The 27,684-nt window shown below is 34.7% G+C and overlaps 1 protein-coding gene across 3 annotated transcripts; it reads right to left on the reverse strand.

Moving 5' to 3' along the window:
• Nucleotides 1-709: 709 nt before the first annotated feature.
• Nucleotides 710-25,976, reverse strand: LOC125825059 (uncharacterized). 3 transcript variants are annotated; one of them, XM_049504406.1, is made up of 8 exons: nucleotides 25,842-25,976; nucleotides 17,806-18,033; nucleotides 17,585-17,676; nucleotides 17,464-17,506; nucleotides 17,317-17,373; nucleotides 17,140-17,194; nucleotides 1,897-1,974; nucleotides 710-1,117 (listed from the first exon to the last, which is right to left on the reverse strand). In XM_049504406.1, exons 2-8 carry the CDS (start codon nucleotides 17,947-17,949, stop codon nucleotides 1,017-1,019), a joined length of 570 nt encoding a protein of 189 aa, XP_049360363.1. In that variant the 5' UTR covers nucleotides 17,950-18,033; nucleotides 25,842-25,976; the 3' UTR covers nucleotides 710-1,016. The 3 variants fall into 3 exon arrangements, with proteins under 3 accessions (XP_049360363.1, XP_049360364.1, XP_049360362.1); XM_049504407.1 differs by lacking the exon at nucleotides 25,842-25,976 and adding an exon at nucleotides 24,318-24,544 and having other exon boundaries at nucleotides 1,897-1,971; XM_049504405.1 differs by lacking the exon at nucleotides 25,842-25,976 and adding an exon at nucleotides 24,318-24,544.
• Nucleotides 25,977-27,684: the final 1,708 nt, after the last annotated feature.

Here is a 27,684-nt window from a genome sequence, read left to right on the forward strand (position 1 = left end):
AATTCATATACAAGAATCAAAATTAATTCCTCCTAATCTTTTCCTTTTCTTCGTCATATTTTTTTATCCTCTTTTGTAATCCCAAAATAGCAATTTTAGTGTGTTCAGTATAATCAAGTTCACACCACCTAAAAAACTTGCATCCAACCTATTTAAGAAAGAACAAATTCATTATCAACATTGAATCTTGAGAACTAAAATTTAAACAAAAAAAAGATGTCTTAAAAAACCAACGACCTAAATTGTTTGCAGACCAAGAAATTTTCATTATAGCTCTTTTTCCACAATGACAAAAAAAAAAATAGAAGCCATTTGCACTAAATATGAGCAGAAATAGTTCTAAAGAGAGGAAAAAATCTAAGTTTGGAAGAGGAGGAAAGAAAATGAGATTTTGATATGGAAATATAAAGATATATATAATAGGGATCATAAGGGTAGAGTTGTCATTTCAACATTTTTTTTTACTTTTGTGGGCCTTGAAAATTACTCCTAACGCGCACAAAATAAGTGTACATCACGCGTTTTGCCAGCTAGGACTCGCGTGTTTATTTATTTAAAAGTTGGATAGTTAAAGTGCATGTTTGTGCACTATGAAAGTTGGAGGTCAAAGTTAAAATTTGAAGCCAAAGTTTAGGGTCAAATATATGTATTATGCCAATTAGATTGAGCAGCGGGTCTAGTCACAAATAGACCATAGACAGTATGTCAGTCACCAGAATGTCACTTGAGATTAAAACTATCTCAGAATACTGTATATGTCATATTCCAGATGTTAGCATCAACAATAATCACTATCTCAATCCCAAACATAATTGTGATTGACAAATCAGTCGTACATATTTACTTCAAGCATCATCAACAAGTAGACTACAGACAACTGATCATTGAGACACATTACTTTTGGACGAAAACTTTCCTGGAACATTTAATATTATATCTAGCTGTTAGTACCAGCAATACTATGCCTCGTGAGAGTTTTATTTCATAGCATTATCAGCAGATGGACTACAGGCGCATCACTTTGGATGAAATGGTGATCCAGGAGGAGCCATCAAACCAAGCGCTTGCATTACCTTCACCCGACGTCCGCTAGGTGCATATTCCCCTGCTAAAGCTACTGCCTGAATGGAATGTCAACAATTGCAAAGTTACAGAATAATATTGCAAACTACTAGAAGATTAAATATAGCAATAACATGTAGTCATGATTCCAAGCCACTAAAGACGTGCATTGTCCAATTCGTCTACTTCTCATTTTCTCTGAGATGTCATTCAATTTTGTTAAAAGCAGAAAGAATAAATTATGAAGCAAGACTTAGCAGAAAAGTTAAACCAACATAATTTCTGTATCATAAGACAGCAAAAAAGGATATCAATATATCATAATGGTAACACAACGCAAATGGAAAACTTGAAAGGACAAGATTTATGAATTAGTTGTTGCATCTGTGTTTTTGCCCCTTCCTGTTATCCACTTGTGGAAGACCCACACCTTCTATTAGAATAGGAGGCACAACTTCAAATCAATAACCTTCAGAGGTAGAAGATGTTCACTCCCAGAATCTGGGTGAGTTTTGACTTGTTTTCTTTTTTATTTTAGAAAAAGTTTTACTTGACTTGGAAACTATCATAAGAGCAGCTCCTTCCCTTGCACTTTGATTACCTTCTTAGCACATCTTATAAGAAAATATTACATAGCATTTCTGCTATTTTTCATTCAAAAGAGCCATTTCTGAAGTTTAGGCAAGAATTTTAGACTTTAAAATCCCCATATACCAAAATATGCTACTAGATGTTTTCTCAAGGTTCCCATTCACAAAAATGAGAAGAACACAAATTTTACTGGAACTTGAACCAAGAACTGGTATTTAAGACAGTTCTGAGTGAGGATGAAACTTACAGAAGTTGACGGTGTCATGTCCTGACTTTTCTTGTTTCCTTTGCCTTGAGATGCACCCGTGCTGAGTGTTTCTGCTAAAAAAGAAACACTTCTCACTAGAACATGGGGGGAGGGAAGGAGAAAAAAGAATGTCACTGAAGATCAATATCAATGATAATTGAAAATCTTAAAGGCACCATGGTGGACCTACTTGTTGACTCAAGAGACTCATAATTTCTTGTAATCGATGAAATTTAGTTAATGTTACATAGAGGCAATAATAACTACATATGTTATGCTCGTATTTCATTGAGTTTTAGTTAAGTTATATGCTTTATATGTTGCAAAAATCAATCGTACTATATGATGGGAAGGGAGAAATGCTTGGTTTGATGTTTACAACAACATACCCAGTGTTATCCCACAAGTGAGGCCTAGGAAGGGTAGTGTCAGGTGTGTATGGGGATCATACCCTACCTATTGGAGATCAAGAGGTGGTTTTTGATAGACCCACGGCTCAAGAAGGATCTAAATACTTGGTTTGATGTTCGGGCTATTAAATTTTGTGTCTGAGGAGGTTGGGATTGAAATAAAGGTATTTGACCAATTAATGGACTCTCAGGAAGAAGAAAAGTTGGGAGACAACACAAGGGGTACAGATTTTGACAATTCAAACAAGTCTTAACTTCAAAACCTTGCAACTCTCAGTAGATCAACAATTTATCCATCACTTTTAAAGGGAAGTTCTAACCCTTGAAATCCAGTTTTCAACGACTTAAACAGTTTGTCATTTGAATTCTTCCAAAGGTGCACACTCATGTATTTAAACCATTCAATGAGGCCCAAGACCCCCATTTTTAATTCCCTGCCCTTACAAAGCTTCCACACAACTCCCCAACAAGGTAAATTTCAAATCACCTGTTAGGAAGCCTAGGTTATATACCTGATTCATGTGTAGCATTTTGATGAATGACAAATTGTTTATGAGAACCAGGCTCACCCACAGGACAGGAGCAGGAAAACCAGTTCTAGGGACGAAGGGCTATTTAAGGTAATGATGAGTTGGTATTTTACCGACTCATTGGACTCAACTTCATGAATTTTTGCCATGTTTTTATGCTAATTGAGGGGATATTAGGCCCTAGTTCTCTTGTATGCAGACATACTTTAGAAAAAGCAAGTTTGATGGATTTGAAGCTGAAAATCACTAAGCACACCAGTGAAAGGAACTGGAATCCCACAGGAGGCGTCTCGCCAGCTATGCTAGCCTGAAAGAAGCAAAGTTGCCTCAGTACTGGCGCTGCAATTGTCATGGTACAATGATTGATCAGCAGCTTGCCAATTCCAGCGCAGATGCACCTGTGAGAACTAAAGCTAGCAACCGGACCGAACTGGCAGAACAAGACCAATTTTACCAGTACCAGAACCGGTCCTCGTTAACGGGAGGAATTACCGAAACCGGGTTTACCGGAACTTTTCGGAAGTTCCGGCCCGGTCCTATAGCTACCGGTTTGGACCGATACCGAAACCGGGTCCAACCGGTTCGGACGTTCAGTAATTTTAATAACTTATTAATTTTTACATTATATAATATATATTATTAATTATTATATTTTAATATTATTAAATAAATATATAGTTATATTATTTAAATTTTCATTAAAACATTTAATTAAATTATTAAATATTTATTAACTTAATCTTTAACTTTTTAAAAAACTTTAAACGTTAAACATTTTGTAAACTTTAAATTTTAAATTCAATTTTATATTAAGCTAATATTAAAATAGTTGAAAATTAATTTATAAAATGACTTGCGTTAAATATAAGAGACTATTTTAAAAGAAAATCAAGGAAAATAGCCGTATATTTATTCAAATAAATAAATTGTATAAATACATAAAAAAACTAGAAAGAGTACCTAATTTACGCAGCTATCTTCTAGGAAGAGTTTTGTTTGAACTAGGTATTGAATATTAAACTAATAATTGAATTTTTTTCGTAAATTTTGTATCATTTTAAAAGAAACATTATTTGGAACTTGTATTTGTCGTTCTTCCTCCATTGCTTCCATGTCATTATCACCAAATATTTCATCTATTCGGCTACTTAATTGTGGTAGTCCAGTATTTCTTCTTTCGACATTGACCCAATTTCTAAACAACACTGATATTTCCAAACTATCCTTTGCTAATGAATATCGATGATCTCTAATCATAGATCTCGATGAGCTAAAGGCTTGCGCCGAAGCGACCGATGATGCTTGAATCGCTAGCACATCTCGAACAACCCTACCAAGGTTTGAAAATTATTTTTCATGATTCTTCCACCATACTAATAGTTGAGCCTGAGGTTGTCCTTGATCATTCCTAATCTTTTCCCTGCTTAATTAAAATATAAATCAAAATCATTATCTGTAGAGGATTAAAGACCAAGATAATCATCTAAATCATCATTTTTAGGCCTAAGAGATGAATGTACAACTATTGGAACATTTTTTTCTATAGCTTTATATGTATTATATAAATCTCTAGCTTTTGTTATTATGCTTCTTTTACAATCTTCAACACTAGTTTAATCAAAACTTTAATTTCTAAATTTGCATAAAAAAATTCAACACCTTTTAATTTGTATATGGGTTTAATAAAGTAGCAGTCAAATAGATTTAAGGAATTGGGAAAAAATATTTTTTGAATCATAAAAACAAGTGATTTTTTAAACAGATCTTTTCCTTTATATTTTGCAAATTCAGATGAATTAGCACAAATATTTACAAAAACGGAAGAAATAGTTGGATAATATTGAGCAGAAATAGCATTTGTTGCTTCATAAAAAACACTTAAAAAACCAATAAATTATTTTGTATTTTCCCAATCTTCATAGCCAATTCTGAAATTTGGGTCCGCATTATGAGCATTAAAAACTAATTGTATCGGCTCTAAATAAACATAAGCAACTTCAAATAAAGAATTTCATCTAGTGCATACTTCTTTTGGAACGTTTCTATATACAAGTCCACATTCATTACAACGATTTTAAAATTCTGTAATTCTAGCTTTAAAAATTCATTTACAAGCAATTCTAATTTTTTCACAAGAAATTCCAAATTGAGAAATACCATCTTTTACTACCAAATTATAAACATGTGCAACACACTTAATATGAAAAGAATCATTATCAATTGGACAGTCTAGATTTTAAATAATCAATTGCTTTTAAATTATTAGAAACATTATCTAAAATGACGCTCATTATTTTATCACATAATCCATAAAATTGTAAAATAGTGCCTATTTTTGAGGTTGTATAAGAACAAATTTTAGTTTCTTCAACATATTTATAGCCCAATATTCATTTTTGCATGTTTCATTCATGGTCAATCCAATTGACAGTAACAATAAAATAATCATTACCATTAGAACTACGTCCTATATCAGAAGTAATAGATAATCTACAATCATAATAAACAAATAAACAACAAAGAGAATGAAAATATTCTTTATGATATTTAAAAAGATCATTTTTAATTGTATTTCTTGGAACACAATTGTATCACTTTTTAAAAAAATGACAATTAAAAGTGATATGTTTAAAAAAATAAAGAAGTCATTTTTTTCGTTGTTTATTTGTTTATTATGATGGTAGATTATCTATTACTTCAGATATGGGACGTAGTCCTAATGGTAATGAGTATTTTACTGTTACTGTCCATTGGATTGACCATGAATGGAACATACAAAAATGAATATTAGGCTATAAATAGGTTGAAGAAACTAAAACTAGTTCTTATATAGCCTTAAAAATAGGCACTATTTTACAATTTTATGGAATATGTGATAAAATAATGATTGTCACTTTAGATAATGCTTCTAATAATTTAAAAGCAATTGATTATTTAAAATCTAGACTTTGTTCAATTGACAATAAGTGTGTTGCACATGTTTATAATTTGGTAGTTAAAGATGGTATTTCTCAAATTGGAATTTCTTGTGAAAAAATTAGAATTGCTTGTAATTGAATTTTTAAAGCTAAAATAAAAGCTAGAATTACAGAATTTAAAGTTCTAAAAGAAGTATGCACTAGATGAGATTCTTTATTTGAAATGCTTGAAGTTGCTTATGTTTATCAAGAGCCGATACAATTAGTTTTTTAATGCTCATAATGCTTACCAAAATTTAAGAATTAGGTATGAAGATTGGGAAAATACAAAAAAACTTATTGATTTTTTAAGTGTTTCTTATAAAGCAACAAATGTTATTTCTGATCAATATTATCCAACTATTTCTTTTGTTTTAGTAAATATTTGTGCTATTTCATATGAATTTGTAAAATATAAAGGAAAAGATCAGTTTAAAGAATCACTTATTTTTATGATTGAAAAATTCAAAAAATATTTTTTCCCTATTCCTCAAATCTATTTGATTGCTACTTTATTCAACCCAAATTCTTAAATTAAAAGGTGTTGAAAGAATGGTTGAAAAAATTTATGCAAATTTAGAAATTAAAGTTGATGAAACTCCTAGAGTTGAAGATTGTAAAAGAAGCATAATAACAAAAGCTAGAGATTTATATAATACATATAAAGCTATAGAAAAAAAATGTTCCAATAGTTGTATCTCCATCTCATAGGCCTAAAATGATGATTTAGATGAGTTTATGGATGATTATTTTGGTCTTGAATCCTCTATCAATAATGATTTTGATTTATATTTTAATCAGGCACGGGAAAAGATTAGGAATGATCAAGGACAACCTCAGGCCCAACTAATGTATGGTGGAAGAATCGTGAAAAACAATTTCCAAACCTTGGTAGGGTTGTTCAAGATGTGCTAGCAATTCAAGCATCATCAGTCGCTTCGAAGCAAGCCTTCAGCGCAACAAGATTTATGATTGGAAATCATCGATATTCATTAGTTGTTTAGAGATTGGGTCAATGCCGAAAGAAGAAATACTGGACTGCCACAATTAAGTAGTCAAATAGAAGACGAAATAGATGAAATATTTGGTGATAATAATGATGATGGCATAGAAGCAATGGAGGAAGAACGACAAATACAAGTTCTAAATAATATTTCTTTTGAAATGATACAAAATATACGAAAAGAATTTAAAAAAATTCAATTATTAGTATAATATTCAATACATAGTTCAAATAGAACCCTTCCTAGAAGGTGACTGCGTAGATTAGGTACTCTTTCTTGTATTTGTATTTGAACAATTTATTTATTTGAATAAATATACGGCTATTCACCTTGATTTTCTTTTAAGATAATCTCTTATATTTAATGCAAGTCATTTTATAAATTAAATTTTCAACTATTTTAATATTAGCCTAATATAGAATTAAACTTTAAAGTTTTGTAACGACCCGTTAAGTCGTTTTGAACACTACGACTATTTTGAATCTTCCCATAGAATTTTAAATGAAAGTTTTGAACTATTCGGTAACTACGAGTAATTAGTTGATGAATACTTATTAAATAATTAATATATCTGAATAGTTAATGGGCCAAATCCGTAAATTATTAAATAGCTTATACCATTTGGCCCATATTTATTAAAAATAAGTAAGTAGGTTTTATACATAATTATTTTAGAGAAGAAAATTAAAGAGAGGGGCAGAAACTTACGTTGCGGTCGACTACGAGAGGAAAACGCTGGTCAGGTGAATAGAAGTAATTCTCATCGTTCTCAATTCTATATAAAGTATGTTGGTGTCCTAAGTCAAAGTGAATGAGATTGTTATTAATATTATTATATTATTGATTATTGATATTGAAGTGAGAAACAAACTAGTAGCAGTTCAATTCTTTTTAGAAAATGGAATTTTTGTCACTTTTCATTGTATCAACCCAAGAGGGGGAGACAGATCATCATGTCATTGATTGATAATTGGTTTTGTTAATCAGTGGTAATAACATATTACATAGAATTGAGTTGCGAATTTGTTAAGTTTTCAATTGGTGTTTGCAGTACAATTGTTGGTTTCACACATTAGATTCTGATGAGTTGGTCCGTATAATATGGGTTAGTTTGCACACTGATTCGCAGTCAAAGTTAATCCGATTTCAGGTTTAATTTTGGGTATCACATTAAATATAATTCAAGTTTTAATATATTGAAATAGGTAATTAATTATTAGGTGTATATTAAATGGTTAACATTGAATTTTTGGATATTTGGAGAGATTGAGGCTTAACCCTAGGCTTGAAATTTAGCAAATATGATTTTTGACATATAAATTATATCAAAATTAGGAGTTTGGTTAAGAGATATGAGTGAGTTTGTGGGTCTAGGATAGACATACAATAATATGGGTGTCTATGAACTTGTGTGCTTACATATATTGCATAATTGGTAGATTGGGAACGTTCTGAAGCTTTGCGAAAAGGGAAGGAAAAATCTTGAGGGTTTGTGGCATGTGTTCGGCATTCAAGGTATCAGACTTCGTTGAAGGACATTTTTCTAATTAAAGATTAAAAATAGAATAGACAATGAGTAAGGGCGAAATATGGGGGTCTCGCACCAATGGTGTGACGGGCATTGGTACGAGTACCGATGTTATTAAAGGGAAAGTTTATTACTATAATATGATAGACTGTAATTCGAGAATGCCAAAGCATATGGGCATTAGCTGATGTATTTAGTGACTTGATTTCTTTTGTATGGTTGTGTTTCCTTACTAAACCTTTATAATTGTGATAATTGAGGTGATTATATGTCATAGCGACATTTGATTTATTGAGATGTTGCATCATCCCCTTTGATTGATATCATATTGTGCACATGCATTGACATGAGATTGAGTATGAGTAAAGGTCTAACACATGGAGATAGTCCGTGTTGAGATCGAGTTATGATTATAATTTGGGCACGTGGAGATTGTCCGTGCAAGTGATTGGTTATGATTATAAGTTGGGCACGTGGAGATCATCCGTGTTGGAGATTTTTTTAATTTATGATAGTGCGTTGAGATCGTCCGCACAGACACGTGGAGATAGTCTGTGTCGGTATATGGACCTCACGAGTCCCCTATGGGTCATGAACTCTCAATGTATTTTCAAGGAGTATCATGTATATACGGTTGAGAGAGTACTGGACATTTGATGCATATCTTTTCATGGTGTCACATTGCATTGCATCACATCCTTCATTTTTGTTTGAGTATGTGCTTTATTGATGTTGGACATTATGTGACATTGATTATCCCTTTTTGATGGAAACTTGGTTGATAAGTATAAGGTGGACTTGTAAAATTAAATAATTATTTTCTTATGTACTCCTGTCACTACTTCTTCGTTGTCGGTCTATGAGATATACTGGGTACATGTGATTTCGTACTCATACTACACTTGCTGCACTCTTTTGTGGTGCAGATTGTATTCGAATTTGAGCGCATTTCTTGGAGCTTAAGTCCGAGTTTGGATTATCTTGGAGTTGTGGTGAGTTGATTGGATATTCTGCAGCCCATACCTTTCTCTATCTCTATTTACTAGGTCGTGTTGGTATTCTGATAGGATATTTCTTATGTTTATACTTGTATTGACTTTAGAAACTCTTGTACTTATGACACTAAATCTTGGGGTGGTATTTTAGGTTTCCGCACTTCATATTTATTAATGACTTAGTGTTCGGATATTATGTTGCCGCTTATCATTCTACTTTAAATATTGAATTGAATTGGTAAAAGTATTGGGTTGACTTATTTATCGGTTGGGAACATAGGTGCCATCACGACTTGTGATTTTGAGTTGTGACAAGTTTAAAGTTCAAAATTGAATTTAAAGTTTAAAGTTTACAAAATGTTTAATGTTTAACATTTAAAGTTTTAGCTTTTTAACTTTAAAGTTTGAAATTGAAGTTTTATAAAAAGTTAAAGATTAAGTTAATAAATATTTAATAATTTAATTAATTGTTTTTATGAAAAATTAAATAATATAACTATATATTTATTTAAATAATATTAAAATATAATAATTAATAATATATTATATAATAATATAAAGTACCAATTAATAAGTTATTAAAAAAATTACCGAACATCCAAACCAGTTGGACCCAGTTTCGGTACCGGTTCCAAACTGGTAGCTATAGGACTAGGCCGGAACTTCCGAAAAGTTCCGATAAATCCAGTTCAGGTAATTCCTCCCGTTAATGAGGACCGATTCCGATACCGGTACCGGTAAAACCGGTCATGTTCTACCGGTTCGGTCTGGTTGCCAACGTTAGTATTGACTAATCGGTTCTAAAATTGATTGTATGTCATGGATCTATTGTTGTCTTGAAGTTTAAATTAAAATCAATGGTTGCAAATATTGATTGAGCTATCGAACACCATTTTGGCTTGAGAAAGCACAATAGAGTTGGGTAAGACTCAATAGTGAGGACTTGTTGAAATTTACTCTATGGGTTTGAGTCAGGGATGAGATTATCAAAATTTAATGATATGAGCAAGGGATAGTCTATCTATTCAAGCAATGTTTGATGTTTTATTGGAAAGCAATAGCATCCACGTTGGCATACCTCCATTAAAATTGACGAGCTTCAATGAAAATCAAGAATATGTTTATCACGAAAGAAGTATCCATATTCAATTGAAGGTGATCCCATCTTCTAATCCTTGTGGTTCGACTCCGACCTCTAAAGTTGGGTATTGTTTTGCATACGACCGCCTATGCCTTGAAATATAGGACAATTGAGCATTTATCAGGTAAGCGAAGATGCACCACATAAGAGAATCCTGCAAGGACCCTTCTTAAGTAAATCGTATCTTATAAGGATGGTAATTCCCTTACCCAAAAATTCTAGGTTGCATAGCAACGACCTACTTATTCCATGTTTATAAAAGGATCGTTACAAGGCAGAATTGACACAGATATTGCATCCAATATGAAAGAGGTTTCTACAGACTACAGAGCAATAGTCATCAAGGCAAAGGAAGTTGTCCCATTGGAGTAGAGTAATGGAAGTGAAGAACTAGATTGAATAGGGTGTTTTCTCTCTAGCTCAAGTCTATAGGCATTCGTTCAAGTTGTTATTGAAGACCTAAAATTAATAGACCTACAACTAGAAGACAACAATTACACGTGGTTCAAAGGGGACAATACTGAGGCAGCCTCTATAATTGATAGAATATTGATATCAGAAGAGTGGGATGGCAACTTCATTAACATAAGGCAAAATGCCCTACAGAGGCTCATATCAGACCACAATCCTATGACAAGGGGGTGTATGGACCAAAACAAGAACTACTTAAGTTTGAAAACTGGTGGCTTGGCACAGAAGGGTTCACTGGTAAAATCAGTCGCTGGTGGCGTTCTCTCAACTTCTCCGAGAGACCTGACTTCATTCTTGCCTCAAAACTTGAGGCTCTAAAAACCAAACTTAAGGATTGGAGCATGAGTGAACAAGGGAATCAATATCTAAAAGGATAGTTCTTAAAAAATTGTTCGAGTTTGATGAGATCATGATGGGCAAAGGATTATCAGAGTGGGAGATTTCAAGCAAGAATTCAACTTTACTAGAGTATGAGGAGTTTTTAAAAAATGAGATCTCATGGAGGCAAAAATCCAGATCACTATGGCTCAAGGAAGGGGATAGGAACACCAAGTTCTTTCACAAAATGGTCAATGCTCACAAAAGATACAATTAAATCGATCAACTAGTAATAGAAGGGGAACTATCTCAGGATCCTACAGGAATAAAAGGGGAAATCGTAAAATATTACAAGTTGTACATTGAAACAAATAGTAGGAGGCTTGCTTTCAGGAACAACAATTGTCCCACACTTACTGAGGAAAAGAAAGTGCATTTACAAAGAAATTTTGAGAAAAAGAAGTTTTGACATATTTGAAGATGTGTGCAATCAATAAATCCCTTGGCCTGATGGCTTCACTATGGGTTTCTTCATTAATTGTTGGGAGCTGGTGAAGGGTGATATCATGAAAGCTTTTCGAAACTTCTATGATCAGAATGTTTTTGAAAAGAGTTTGAATGTCACCTTCATAACCTTGATTCCTAAAAAGCAAGGTGCAAAAGAACTGAAAGACTTCAGGCCTATAAGCTTTATTGGAAACATCTACAAACTGTTCGCCAAAGTTCTAACATAGAATGAAAGGGGTCATGACCAAACTTGTGGATTCTTAGCAGATGGCTTTCATCAAAGGTAGACAAATTGTGGATGTAGCAATAATTGCTAATGAGACTGTGGACTCTAGACAGAAACAAAAGAAGTCATGAATCCTATGTAAGCTTGACATGGAGAAGGAATATGATCATGTGAATTAGGAATACTCGATGAATACTTCGGAGAGGATGGGTTTGGAATGAAGTGGATCCAGTGGATGAGAAAGTTTATCTCCACAGTGAGGTTTTCGATCCTCATAAATGGATTCCCTATTGGATTCTTCAGTGCACAAAGGGGACTCAGATAGGGGGACCCTTTATCTCCATTTTTGTTTTTACTTGTTATGGAGGGTCTGAATAGAATGATTAAAATTGCAAAGGTGAGGGGATGGTTGGCAGAAATGGAGATAAAGATGTGCAGACGATAATCTTATTTTATGTGATGCTGAGGATGGCCAACCCAGAATTTTAAGGGTGATTTTAGTGTTTTTTTTAGGGGTATCTGGTCTGCACAATAATTGGAGGAAAATTTATTTGTACCTTATCAATAAAGTGCAAAACATGGAATATCTTAATGCAATACTGGGTGGGGAAATAGTTGTTTTGCCAACAACATATTTAGTGATGTCTCTGGGGGTTAAATCTCAGTCTTATGAGATTTGGAACAAGGTTTGTAGAAAAGTGTGAGATGAAGCTAGCAAGGTGGAAATCACAATATCTGTCCAGACTTCACAGGTGGAAGACTGACTTTGATAAATTATGTCCTTGATGTCCTCCCAACTTATATGATGATGTCAGTGTTTCCAATTCCTCAAAGGGTTTATCAACAAATTGGACAAAATCAGAAGAAAGTTTTTCTGGCAGGGAAACAATGAGAAAAAAAGTTATAACCTGGTCAAATGGGATGATGTAACACTGGGTAAGAGACAAGGGGGATTAGGTATTAAGAACTTGAAAAATCAAAGCAAGGCTCTCAGAATGAAATGGTTCTGGAAGTTTTGCAATGAAAATCAATCCTACTGGAAGGAAGTTAGTAGTGCAAAGTATGAAGGGGAAGATTAATGGATGACCAAAACTGTAACTACACCTTATGGAGCAAGTGTATGGAGGTCCATTAGATCCTTGTGGGATGCTTCCAAAAACAGTACAAGGATCAAAGTGGCAAATGGGGAAAGAACTGAAATCTAGAAAGATGCACTAGCATGAGGCTAGCAGGCTAGAAAAATTGTTTCCAGTTATTAGTACCTTAGTGTGACACCAGCATAAGACCATAGCTGATCACTAGTCTCCTCAAGGGTGGAACTTCATTTTTATAAGATAGTTAAATGATTGGGAGATTCACAACACCATAGTTCCATTCAATGGTTGGAGGGGCGTTAGGATACTTTATGGTGAAAGGGAAACAAAAAGGGTATTTACAAGGTGAATTGTGCTTATAACTGGTTGAACAACTACTGGTTGACTGGTAACTGGCGTTGAAAAGGAATCTGGAAATCCAAAATACCCCTCAAAGCATCACGTTTTGTGTGGTTAGTGGCTAAAGAAGTAGTTTTGGTGCCCCGTGCTCAAGGTGCCTATTGTGTGGGGAAACTGCTAAGACAGTTAACCATCTTATCTACACTGCAGAGTAACTAACTAGCTCTGAAGACTATTCCTAAATCTCAAGGGTATGTCATGGGTCATGGACGGCAAGATCGTTGAAGCCATTCGGAGTTGGAAAGAAGTTGGAGTGTAGTCTAAGAGTAGAGAGAGATGGAGAGCAGAGAGATATGGAGAATTGTCCTTGCTAGCATTTGGTGGGCAATATGGAAGGAGGGGAATTCCAGATGTTTTAATAGTATAGAAAATAGTATGCAAAAAGCCAAGCTTAATTGTTTGTTGCTACTGTGTTTTTGGTGTAATCAATTATACTCCAATGACACTATCTCCCTAATTGATGTACTAGACTCAATTTAGGATCAGAAAGTTGGATTTAGGGGTGTTCATGGTTTGGTTTGGATCGATTGTTGGTTAAAACCAAAACCAAACCAATTTAGTTAGTAGTACTGAGCCATATTTACGATAAGTTCATCAAATCCAGCTAGGGTTGTTCATGATTATGGTTAAAAAACCAAACTGAACCGCAATTCGAACCAAACCGATTAAAAAACGGATATTTGGTTTGGTTTGGTTTGGTTAGGATAGGTTTGGTTTTAAATTTTGAAAACTGATACTATTTGGTTTGGTTTTGGTGTTGGTTTTACTAAAAAAATCGCAAAAATAACCAAACCAACCCGAGAAATTATATATATAAATTATATAATTATTTATATATTATTCATAAATAAATTATAAATATTTTGTTAATATTTAATTAACTTAAGTCAATAACTTTGCCATTTTCTCAAGCCCAACACTTTGTTCGTGTAATAATAACTCTAGTACTGCTTAATTAGATCCACAGTAACTTTCTTGTGGATTGTTCATGTACTAAGTGTTGGTGTTCATCGAGATATATATGTCCTCAAAATATTTATTACTTTCAAACCAGAAAAACCAAAAATACTGAACCAAACTGACAATAACCAAACCGACGGTTATTTTTTTCGTTTGGTTTGGTTTGGCTTTAGAAATTTGTCTATGTACTGTTGTAGTAATATACAAAGTTACATGTTTCAAAGAAAAAATAACGTTGAGGACAATTGGGATCCAATAGGTAGAAGGGGGACGAATGTAAACTACTTCAAATACGTTATGGGCTTTTTTGACCCTTTTCTAGTAATAGTATTAGGGCCAATTACATAGACATCTCCTTTGCTTTCTCACAATTCAAAGCTCCTTCTCTCTCTTTAAAAAGTATATTGTTTCTCCTTTCTCTACTATTTACTATTGCATGGGAAGTAATTGCTGATTTTGAGACTTATACTAGTCTACTTTGAAGCCATATCTGGACTACATATAAACTGGAACAAAAGCCATTTGTATCCAATTAATGTGGTAACGGTTATGGAACACCTCTCACAGACCTTGGGAGGAGTGATAGGTACTCTGCCATTAGTATACTTGGGCATGCCTTCATGGGCAAAGTCTGGATCCATAGACATTTGGAACCCAATATTGGAGAAATGTGAAAAGAAACTAGCCAAATGGAGATCACAATACCTCTCTTTGGGAGGTAGATTAACTCTGATAAACTTTGTTCTAGATGCTCTGCCTACATATATGTTATCTATCTTCCATATTCCCCAATCAATAGTTCAGATGTTGGACAAAACTAGAAGAAACTTCTTGTGGCAAGGAAATAAGGAAAGAAAAGCCTTTCACTTAGTCAAGTGGAAGAACATCATCAGAAGTAAGGTGCAAGGTGGATTAGGCATCAAGAATCTCAAAAACCATAGCAAAGCTCTTAAGGTGAAATGGTTATGGAGGAACCATCAGGAGGGCCAAGCACTATGGTATAGGGTGATCAACAAGTATGAGGAGCTGAATAAATGGGTAACCAAAGAGGTAAATATCCCCTATGGGATTATCCTTTGGAAATTCATCAGAATATTTTGGCCTTTCCTCAGTAATCAGTCAACTGAGGTACAAAATGGCAGAAAAACCAGTTTTTGGTTTGATAAATGGATGGGTGGTATGATCCTCAAAGATCGTTTTCCTGACATCTTTACATTAGATCAACACCAACAGAAGTCTGTCTCTGAAATGTGGACACAACAAGGCTAGGATCTGATCCTTACAAGAAATCTGAATGACTGGGAAATTCCTAGAATACTACTTGATCTGTTTAAGGTTTTAGAAAATTTTCAAGGTATACAAACAGGTGAGGATTATTTATGGTGGCAGGGGCACAATAAAGGTAGTTACAAGGTGAAAGAAGGATACAAACAGATAAGTCTTGGTGGCATTCAAGACTTAAAATGGCCTTGGAAGCAAATTTGGAGGATCAAAGTGCCACACAAAGTGGCATGCTTTACATGGCTACTAGTCAATGAAGCAATTTTGACACAGGATAATGTGGCCAAGAGAGGAATCTCTCTTTGCAACAGATGTTCCTTGTGTGGTAAGGCTAATGAGACAGTGAGACATGTCTTCTTACATTGCAACTTTACTGACCAGTTGTGGCAGATTTTCCTTAATCTCAGAGGCATATCTTGGAGTATGCCTAGCAAGATTAATGAGACTCTATTTAGTTGGGAGATGGCTGGAGTTGGGGCTACAAACAAAGAAAGATGGAGGATGATCCCTGCTTGTATTTGGTGGACTATATGGATGGGAGAGAAACGATAGATGTTTTGAGAATAGGAACAACAACCTGTAGGAAGTAAAGTTTAAGTGTATTTAGTTGTTTTGCTTTTGGCGTACAAATGTCTACTCCAATGAAACTAAGTCAATCATAGATTTTTTAAGGGTCCATTTAGATTTTGTTCAGTTTTTGGATAGATTATACTTCCTTTCTGCTTTTGTAAATATGGTTTTTCAGTACTACCTAAGTACTATATGAAATACAAATGTTACCAGTTTTTTTTAAAAAAAGACAGATGGGAAAGTCTAAAATAACTCAAAGGGATTAAGCCAAAGTATACTCTATCTGCTGTTGACTTATTTACATGGGCAACTTTACCACATTGCTAAGAATTTGAAGTTATTATATATTTGATGGTTCAAGATTTCAAAAGTGGTTTTCTAAGGAAGAGAAGATATGCCAAAGTTCTGGCGATAAATCGATCAAGAAACTACATTATCACTGTTTTGTTTCTTAAAATTGGCAGTACGAGAGACAGATTCAAGAATGTACAACAAATACATGTGCAATAGAATCAATAGAAAAGGCAAAAAAAAAAAAGTTATCTATGATATCAGATGCCTCATGTGTAGATGTTAAACTAACTCAAAAGACCATTACACAGAATGTCTTAACTTTGTGGCAATTAAAAAGATTATGCTTTCAGCTAATGCTATTTTGGACGTCATTACAATTATGTCAAATTAAATAACAAAATCAAATGAAGCTCGTAGCATTAGATGGATTACCAATTTTCTTGGACATATTTAACCATATTTTAAAGCTGCTGCGGAGACTCAATAGTAAGATTAAGAAACCATGGTTTTTTTAGTGTGAAAAGCAAAGAGAAGTATGAGCTAAAGGACCTAACCCTTAGATTGTATGTCTTCCGTCTTCATTGCACCAGATTTGAGATGAAGAAGATCCTATAACAAAAACATCTTTGAGTAGGACAAACTACTCACAAGAATCTAAGTAACAGACTCCTTGAGAGATGCAAACTACTGACATAAGATTCTCATAATGGAGAAAGAGAATAAAGCCTCACCTGCTTTAGAGCTTCACCTAGTATGTTAACAAGACTGCCATGGTATCTCTCAATTATCTGTAAATCCAACATGAAGTTGTTAAAAATATCAGAAGCCTCCCATTTATGAAAATTAGGTTTCACCATTAGAATATACGGCAAGCTCACCTTCTCATATTCCAATTGAGATTTAATCGGATCCACATACAAACTGCAAATGATTTAAATGAAGTAGAACCTTTAAATAGGAATTGAAAATAACAGATACAAAAGAGCTGGATTTTCTTACTATGTGTAGCTCCCGTACAACCGAACAAGGACTTCACCAGCTACCTTTTTTGTGGGCTTTTTGTTCCCACCTACAACCATCTCATCAACAAGCTGTTGAAAAGAGGTAGAGACAAGAAAACTTACCAAATACTGTTTTAAACAGCTGGGTGCTGTGATATATATATAACAAAACAGAATTTGAAACTGATTGCATCATTGAGAATCCCAATTCTCTAATACCTGACCAAGCCACGATTGACCATTGAGCTGGACCCATATCAAATTGCCAAAATCAACCTTCACGTTTGATTTATTCAATGCAGCATCCTCCCCAATTCCCCTTTCAACATAATTTCCATTTCTTGATAACGATTTACTCTTCATTGCTTATCTTCAAAAGTTGCAACTGTCTCACTTAAGAAATCAAGTATCTGAATGGAGCCTAATTCTTGCATAACTTGAAAATTCCTATACAAAAGTTTCATAACAAAAAGAACTCGAATTGTTCCATTATATGTTATATACTTTGATTTATGGATGACAAGATAAGTGCAACACAAGAACATTAATTGTCAAAATTGAGGACAACTAATATGTAAATTTGCATTAGACCACTCTGTCCCTCGTTGTCAAAAATATATTTATTACATTGACAAGTCATGTCACAAATTTTAAATTACAAGTTGCTTGATGCACTACTAGTTCTACTTTAAGACATGTGTTGAGCTATATTAAATTGGAAGTTTTGATGATTGACAAACATAACAAGTATTATACAAGAACCAATGTCTAAACATGTCACAAATAAGGAGCCGGTAGTGTTTACGATAGAAAAACTACTGAAACCAGACCCTATCTTGTCTATGAGAGAACTAGATTACAGAAGTACTATGTACAAAGTGAAGGAACGAGGTCTTTCGCAGTGGACTGGAGATGACTGATGATCAGTTGACATAAAGCAAATTCCACGTGAGAGAAGGATTCTCGAGGAATTTCATTAATGGAATAAACATGTGGATCAAGGAACAAAAACTCAACATGGAAACATTACCATAATTGCACAAAAGGAAAGAGCTTTGGATTTAGGAGAAGGCACGCATGAAGATCGAAACATTTATGAAAACCAGGTCAAATTGGATTGGATTTCTTGACAAAGTTCATAGGTTTTCGAGCAAGAAGGCAAGGATTTCAACCATTACCTCTCCTACATAAAGCACCATATTGATGTCATTGAAGATGGACATATCAAGATTTATTCTTAGCAAATAATAGTCATTGAGAGGAGTGCTTTGTGAGCAAGGGTGAATTTAGTAGGTAACTTCAGTGCACGTGAATCCTATGGTCTTTCTGCAAAACTACGTATTTTATGTGTATAATCTTTAAAATTGATCTAATATTACCTTCTGGCACCCATACTACAAAACGGCTTACTGGTACACTTGGTTGGAAGATAAGTTATTTACCTAGAGATACAAGAATCAAGTCCCACTTGATGAATTTTTTTTCTACCATTTTTTGGTAGCACACCCATCTTCTAGAGATCCTGATTCGCCTCTGTTTATGAGTCAACTGTCAATGAAGAGAACCTATTTGTAAGTGTAAAGATATGGCCCCTGGGCCTAACTCAACCCCAAAAGTTAGCTCATGAGGGGAGGTTTGTCCAAGTCCATATAAGGAGACCAAATTCCCATCCCTCTACCGATGTGGGACATCTTAACACTCCCCCGCACGCCCAGACCTCAATTGGAGCGTGAACACATCTAAATGGAGCCATCATCGGTGAACAACAAATTTGGATGGGTCTGACTCTGATACCATGTGAGAAATATAAGGAAAGAATACTATTGGATTGTTGTTGTTTCTACATTATTACATTGAGACCCTATTTATAGACACTAGAATACAATCTTTTACCAAGTAGGATACTATTTACTATTCCTATTCCTATTCTAAATGGGATTGTATAAACCTATTCCTATTCTAATAAGATTGTATAAACTTAATCCTATTCTAATAGAATTGTATAAACATCTTCCTATTCTAATAGGATTGTATATACCTATTACTATTCTAACACTCCCCCTCAAGCTAGTGCATACAAATCATATGTATCTAGCTTGTTACAAATGTAATTAATATGAGGACCGATGAGGAGCTTGGTGTATATCTGCAAGTTGATCAGTCGACTTCACAAAATTGACAGTCAATCTCAATGTGCTTGTCTTCTCATTAAATACTAGATTTGATGCATAATGTCAGTCAATCTCAATGTGCTTAATCTTCTCATGAAATATTGAATTTGATACATAATTCTGATAAAACACGGAGTAATAAAATTACAGTGTTGAACTTCTCAAACCAAACTTGCAAAGACTGTTTCAAACCATAGAGTGACTCACATAATTGACATGCAAGGCTACTAAACTCCCCCTGGGCAACAAAGTGCTCAAAATCTAGTATAAAGTATATGGATCACGTTGGAATCAATAGATGAGTCGATATTAAATGGAAAGTCACCGAAAAATTGGTCGGAACATGCTCATACGCCAAAGTATTAGATTTGATGGTTGAAAGTGGTCACAATCTAAGAAATAAAATTATATGGGTAGGGTCAGACTGATGGAACGACCCAACTAGAAAATAGAAATTATATAGGAAAGGTCGGATTGATGGTACGACCCTATTGAAAAAGAGAAATAATATGGGTCGGGTCGGAATGATGGCACAACCCTACGCTAATCATCTTTGAAGAGTCACCGAAAAGACGAATGGAACTATGCAAATCAAATTTGAGGAGTCACCGAAAAGACACGCAGTGCTATGCAACTCATCTATGAAAAGTAGTTCGAAAAAATCCATGGTACTACGCAAATAAAATATGAAAAGTAGTCCGGATAGATGCACGGTGCTACACAAATTACATATGAAAAAAGTAGTCACTGAAATGATGGCACGGTGCTACACAAATTAAATATGAAAAAGTAGTCACCGAAATGATGGCACGGTGCTACACAAATTAGATATAAGAAAGTAGTCACCGGAATGATGGTACGGTGCTACACAATTGAATATGAAAAAGTAGTCACCGGAAAGATGGAACGGTGCTACACAAATACCGATGGATATGGGGTTGACACAAAACAACCCTAGAAAGTCATCGAAAATTGACGCACAATGACCTGTCTAACTGAGTTTTCTTCCCCTGAATATGGGTTTCATGCATATATCATTGACCTACTTTTGTTAACATAATCATTGGCCAGACGGGCAACATATATGGGTAATAGCCACCCGCCGGCAGCGAAAGCTCTTTGATTCTCTACCAAGATCGTAGAGGCTCTGATACCATGTAACGATGTGGCGCTTGGGCCTTACTCAACCCCAAAAGCTAGCTAATGAGGGGAGGTTTGTCCAAGTCCATATAAGGAGACCAAATTCCCATCCCTTTACCGATGTGGGGCATCTTAACACTAAGAAGCTATTGTTTTAGTTCTCGAGTTGCTTAGTTGATAGTTTTTAAATGTTAACCTATTTTCATGTACATTTGTTATCTGAATAGCAGGAGTTACGTATAACTTGAGGACTCAGATGGTTAATTCAAGAATTCATAGAGGAAATTCGAGAAGATAACCTAATCTGATGAAAGAAAGAAGATGAAGATTGAGAGAATCTGTACTAGTCAAATGTAAAGTGTATATTCATATATCTCAAATGAAATCTACATGTACTTATAGCAGAATATAATACATGGAATGAATCAATTTTGTTGCTAACTAATTTTAATTATGTTATCAACTAACTCTAGGACTGCTACTGTTCACAACTAACTTTCCCGCCAAAACTTCCTAACTGCTTTTGTTGACTCGTCCAACTGATTTAGCTTCCTTTCAATTATCTGATAACCGTACTCCCCCCACCATGAGATCCTTGTCCTCAAGGATCAAATGTATGAAACCTGGTCTTAAGAACAAAAGAGTATTCCCAAGTGGCAGTATCAGCTGATAAGTCTTTCCACTTCACTAAGACTTGTGCCACTGCCTTACTTCCTCACTTGACCATTCTTGTCTGTACTCTGTAGTATAGCTTCAGCATCTGAGCAATTGGGGATGGCAACATCAGCAGAAGTGGGTAGATAATTTGAGGGGTACCTCAAAGCACCTTTTCAGAAGAGAAACATGGACAGTAGGGTGTATCATTACTGTTTCAGAAAACAATAGAGTATATGCTACCGAGCCAACCTTCGTGACAATTTGGGAAGGCCCATAGTACTTAGCAGCAAGCTTGTGTTGAGGCTGAGTGGATACACTAACTTGTTTACAAGGCTGAACCTTAAAGTAGACCCAATCACCAACAACAGAACTCTGGTCACTTTATGATGGTCAGCCTATTGTTTCATTCTCAGGTGTGCTCTCATCAGATGATGCCTCAACAACTGTAACTACAACTCTCTATTGAGGAGAGTGCTATCTACTTCAACAAATGAGAACTCTTCTGGGAGGTAAGGTAAGTGCAATGGAGGAGCTCGACCATAGAGGGCCTCACAAGGTGTAGTGTCAATAGAAGAATGATAGCAAGAATTATACCAATATTCGTCCACAGACAAACAATCATACCAGCCCTTAGCATCCTCAGCACAAAAACCTCTTAAATAGGCTTCCAGGCACCTATTAAGGACTTGTTTAGCTTGGCCATCACTCTGGGGTGATAGGCTGATGACATGTTCAGCTGGACACCTTCCAGGGAAAACAACTCTTGTCAAAAGGTACTGAGGAACACATAATCCTTTTCAGGTAGACCATGTAACCTTATTATAAAGCCCTTGAAGACTTTGGCAATTGACTGACTAGTATAAGGATGCTTCCGAGGAATAAAATGGGCATACTTACTTAGTTTATCAACTACTACTACGATTACTTCATGAGTCATGACCATATGATTTAGGCAATCCATCAATAAAATCCATGTTGATCTGAGACCACACTACATCAGGAACAGGTAGTGGTTGTAAGAAACTAGGGTAAGCAGCTAGATCATCTTTATTCCTTTGACAAACATCACACTTTTGTACAAAAGCCTTAACGTCATTCCTCATTCCCATAATGACCACCTTGGCATGTAGCATGCCACAAGGTCATAATATCTTGCTTCAGCTGTTTTCCTTTGCCCACAACTAGTCTGCCCTTCCTCCTTAACTGATTCTGATGCCAAGAAAATTGAGACTGAGCATGTGGATCAGCCTGAAGCTTTTCAATCAACCCTTTCAACTCTACATCAGTTGTCCAATCATCTTCTATACCCTGCAGTAATCCAAAACTAGTTTTTGAGATAACCAAGGGTAACAACTCAGCACCAGATACTCTAGACAATGCACCAGCTGCTTTATTGTTTGTTCTTTTTTTAATCAAAAGGCATAAGATTAGTTAACCACATCAATTGAGAGTTGGTATGAAAATTCTGTTCCATCAAGAACTCCAGAGCCTTCTGATCAGTCCTTATGATAAATCTTTTCCAAGTAAGTACTGAGACCACTTAGAAACTGCATATACAATAGCCAAAAGTTCTCTATCTTAAATAAACATAGATGAATGTCTAGATGATAGTGCGTTGCTAATATATGCAATAGGGTGTCCTTGTTGCATCAAGACAGCCCATATGCCAAAGCCACTAGCATCAGTCTCCGCCACAAAAGTCTTGCTAACATCTAGTAGGGCCAAAACAGGAGCTTTAGACAAAGCTAACTTTAGCTATTTAAATGCAGATGTAGTTGGTGACAATTGCAACTATCTTTCTTCAAAAGATCAGTTAGTGGTTTACTAATGATGCCAAACCCCTGGATGAATCTTCTGTAGTACCCTGCTAACCCAATGAACCCTCTCAGTTGTTTGATAGTTATTGGAAGTGGCCAATTCTGAACAGCAATAATCCTTTGAGAGCCTGTTGAAACTCCATCTTTGGTGATGAAATAGCCTAGATATTCAATCTTGTTTACTCCAAAGAAACAGTTACTTAAATTTGGCCAACAACTGATGCATCTTCATTTCTACAAACACATCCTTGAGGTGGAGCAAATGTTCCTCAATGGTCTGATTATAAATCAGAAAATCATCAAAGAAGACCACAACATACTTCCTCAAAAACTTCAGAATTCAATAAACCTTGGAAGGTAGAAAGAGCATTTGACGAGCCAAATAGCATTACCAAATATTTAAAACGACCAGAGTGTGTCCTAATGTTGGTTTTGGTATATCTTCCTGACTCATCCATAACTGATGGTACCCTGCCCTTAGGTCTATTTTTGAGAAGATCTTTGAACCCCCCGAGTTCATCTAGAAGATCCTCTACATGGTTATAGGAATTTTTTTCTTAACAGTGTGCTTGTTAAGATCCCTATAGTCCACACAAAATCTCCATGATCCATCATTTTTGCCAACCAACACAACTGGTGAGGCAAATGGGCTGCTACTAGGTTGAACAATGCCCTGGTCTAGCATCTGTTGTACAAGATTCTCAATGAAATCCTTTTTAACAGAAGGATACCTTATTAACAGGTTCAGTACCAGTTTGTAAGATAATTCTATAATCAAACACTCCTTTAGATGATGGCAATTGAGTAGGTTCAGTAAACAACCCCCTTAACTCCTTCAATAATTCTCCAATTCTAGAGTCCTTCTTAGAATGGTATTTAGTTTCTAATGCAAGTAATTCGGGACACCTAGGAATGAGTTGAATCAGACATAACTTAGATTGGTTACCTGAAATCTTTCTAGTTTACCAGCTCCAGCAGATGAGATTTGCTTGCCTGCTCCTCTAAGTACATGCTTCCTGCCTTTGTACCAAAACTCCATAATGAGTTTGCTAAAGTTCATTTTGATATCTCCCTGCGCCAACAATCATTGCACTCCTAGAACTACACCACAAGACCCCAATGGTAGCAAGAGGAACTCAGCACAGAATTCAGCTCCTTGCAAGAGCCAAGTGATCTGACACACCCTATCCACCTTCATCATATTGCCATTAGCTGTACACACCATTTGTAATATAGTAACCTTCGTCTGACTCTGACACCCCAAGCTTTTAACCAAGTCAGGATCTATGAAGTTATGAGAGCTGCCAGTATCAACCAAGATATTCAATGGTTTTCTTGAGTGATAACCAGTTACTATAACGGTGTGTTTGATATTCCAGAAAATGTTTTCCAATTTTCTCATGTTTGGTTGGCTTAAATGTTTTCCAAATCAACTTATTTTCTCTTAAAAACAGTAAGGAGAACATTTCCAAAATTATTTTGAACCTCACACCTCAACTTTCCATCCTAACTTAGTCTCGGGTCTTGATTCCCAATACTAATCCTAGATCCGACTCCTGATTCTCGAATCTCGAACTCGATTCAAGAGCCAACTCCCGAGGGTAGGTCATGATGTTTTACTCTTTTGAGCAAGTATGTTGATTATTTTCCGAACTTTACTTTTGTTTTAGATTAGTGTGATAGGTGGCATCATAAAATAACAACATATTGATTTGACAATTCATCTCATTAACTATTCTGATATATATTAAAACACCAAGTTTCTTTATTTCGACAATTTTGGATTTTATAGCCTATAGGCAATCTTTTGAAACTATAAAAGAGAAACAAGTTCATAACCGTATGCAAGCTACTAAACCCAAAAATTGTTCAGTTGATTGAGTACCTCTCGATCCAGTCAAAGGTTATTGCAAGAAAAAAAAAAGGAAATAGATTGGCTATAACGTCATAGCAACGGTGCAATTTGTCGCAAACTAAGAGAAATATACGAGAATCTGAAAAGCTTGTTGAATGGAAGGACTTGATCAACAAACAAAAGCAGAATAAGGTATCTTCTACTTATTGATCTTTTCCTAATAAGCAACCCATTTTGTCTAAATGTTCTGCCTTTCTTTTCAGGTATAAAAAAATCAAGAGTTTAAAGTATAGATGTGAATGAGTAAATATTCTGCCCCAGAATTTCCAAAAAAATCAACAAGCACCGGATAAGATCTTTAATGTAAAACTCAACACAAAAAACCCATAAAAATAAATAAGAGAGAAACAAATAAAAGAGTAGCAGCTAACAAGCTGAAACATATCAACTAAAACACCCACCAAGAAATGTAGGCAATCTTTCTCTGCAGTAACCAAGAAGAGAAGAACGCAACATGGAAATACTACTCCTAACAGCTATAAAAAAATTGAAGCATTTCAGTAGAAATCAAAAATAAGAAGATGAACTAACAGTAAATAAGCTTAAAAAGCTAACCATATAATGAAGTGAAGCTTCTTCTCACAGCAGAAAAAGGATTACTTGTGCATCTATGGCCTTTTCAGTTTCCATCAGAAGTATAATCGAAAGAAAGAACAAATGGACACAAAACCATATTTATTTCTTCTGTACCGTCAGATGTATCGTCATTTAATCTTTCTTTGTACGCAAAATGGATAGTTTCAAGAGAAAATTAAATGGTTTTTGCACTTTGACCAAGAAATGGTCAAATCCACTTAAAAAAGTAATTAAGTTAATTTGGAACCAAATTAATATTTTCAAAACTTTCTAGAGAACATTAATGAAAGGTGTTAATTAAGTTTGGATTTTGTTTTTGGTGACACTTTGACCAAGAAAGGGTCAAATTCACTTTAAAATATAATTAAGTAAATCTGAGATCAAATTAACATTTTCAAAACTTTCTAATCTTTTATAAAATACAAAAAAAACACTTCATTTTTCAACTTTTATTCTATCCAAACCATTTTTAAAAAAGTAAAAGAAAATAGAATTTTCTCTTCTTCTTCTCCCAACGTTCTCTCTTCTCTTCTTCTTCTTCCTTAGAAAATTCGAAAATTCGACTATCAAAACAAATATTTTCCTCCATTATCTTATCTTCTCCGGCCGTGACTCTCTCATCTTTCTGAACTAAAGATTGTGTTCGACTTAAAATGGGTAAGTCAATATTTTTGAAAGATTTTACAATTTTCGAACAATACTAAGTTTTTTTCTTGGGTTAATGAACAATAAATTGTTCTATAGATGTGAAAATTGAATAATGGTGTAATGGTACCTATTATTTATCGTTTTTGAAAGAAAATCAACAAACCCAAAAAAGCCCCAATTTTGAGGAAATGTATATGTATTGTTAACATTCAGTGAAAAATCATTTTTTGTTGCTTTTGTTATTTTTTTTTTGTGATCATTTTGTTCATATGATTTTAGAAATATAGTATTGTTCAGTTGTCCAACATATAGTTCATTTGTTGAAAGATGTGTCGTATGTTGCTACATTTTAGTGCTATGTTGGTATATATTCCAATAGAGTTGTCATATGTTGGAACATATTACATATGTGTTAGGGAAACAAAATGGTCATCTGTAGTAATAGAAGATTCATCTGTGGCACATGAAGATTCATTTGTGGCCACAAAAGATTCATTCGTGGCAACATAAGGTACATATGTGGCAACAAAATATCCATCTGTGTCAACATAAGTATAAATTGCTATCCATTATCATTTTATAATCAATTGTAAACTCTCAATGTTTTTTTATTTACCTTGTAAATAAAATGATACAAGAAGCTTCATCCATGACAACAAGTCAATCTTTTATTGGTGTTGCTTCCTCTTCTAACATCAAATGCTCTTTTTGTCTATGCGAAGAATGTGAGCAGCAACATGATTATTTTATTAGTCGTGTTAAAGAACTTACTGATATTTTAAGGAAATGACTTATAATATTGATGTTCATACATCCAAGAAGATTTCACAACCTTTGAAGTGTAGGAGGTTGAAAAAATCTATTTCCCAATCACTATCTATAATTAGTGAAAGAAAAAAATCAATGACTACTGCTCTAGTATCACACTCAAACCCAAAAGACAAGGAGAAGGAGGAGGGGGAGAAGGAGCAGGAGATGGGGGAGGAGGAGAAGGAGAAGGAGAAGGAGCAAGAGAAGGAGAAGGAGAAGGAGAAAGTGAAAAAGAAAGCGAAAGAGAGAGAAAAAGAAAGAGAATAAAGTCGAAGTCGTCAATTGTGATGTGAAGGAACAATTTCCATTTGAAGGTTTTAACATTGACGACGAGGGTCCAACTGAACTAATGGCATCCTTCTCG

This window comes from Solanum verrucosum, unplaced genomic scaffold (assembly GCF_900185275.1).
Source record: "Solanum verrucosum unplaced genomic scaffold, falcon-dt-bn FXZP01000069.1, whole genome shotgun sequence".
Lineage (NCBI taxonomy): Eukaryota > Viridiplantae > Streptophyta > Magnoliopsida > Solanales > Solanaceae > Solanum > Solanum verrucosum.

What these genes read in the sequence shown, in the direction of transcription:
- LOC125825059 (XM_049504406.1), bottom strand. Translation starts at nt 17,949, where the DNA reads ATGAAGAGTAAATCGTTATCAAGAAATGGAAATTATGTTGAAAGGGGA. An exon ending in GTCAATCGTGGCTTGGTCAG is followed by an intron (nt 17,677 to 17,805) that starts GTATTAGAGAAT and finishes TCTTTTCAACAG; the next exon opens with CTTGTTGATGAGATGGTTGT. An exon ending in GGAAGACATACAATCTAAGG is followed by an intron (nt 1,975 to 17,139) that starts GTTAGGTCCTTT and finishes TTTCTTTTTTAG; the next exon opens with CAGAAACACTCAGCACGGGT.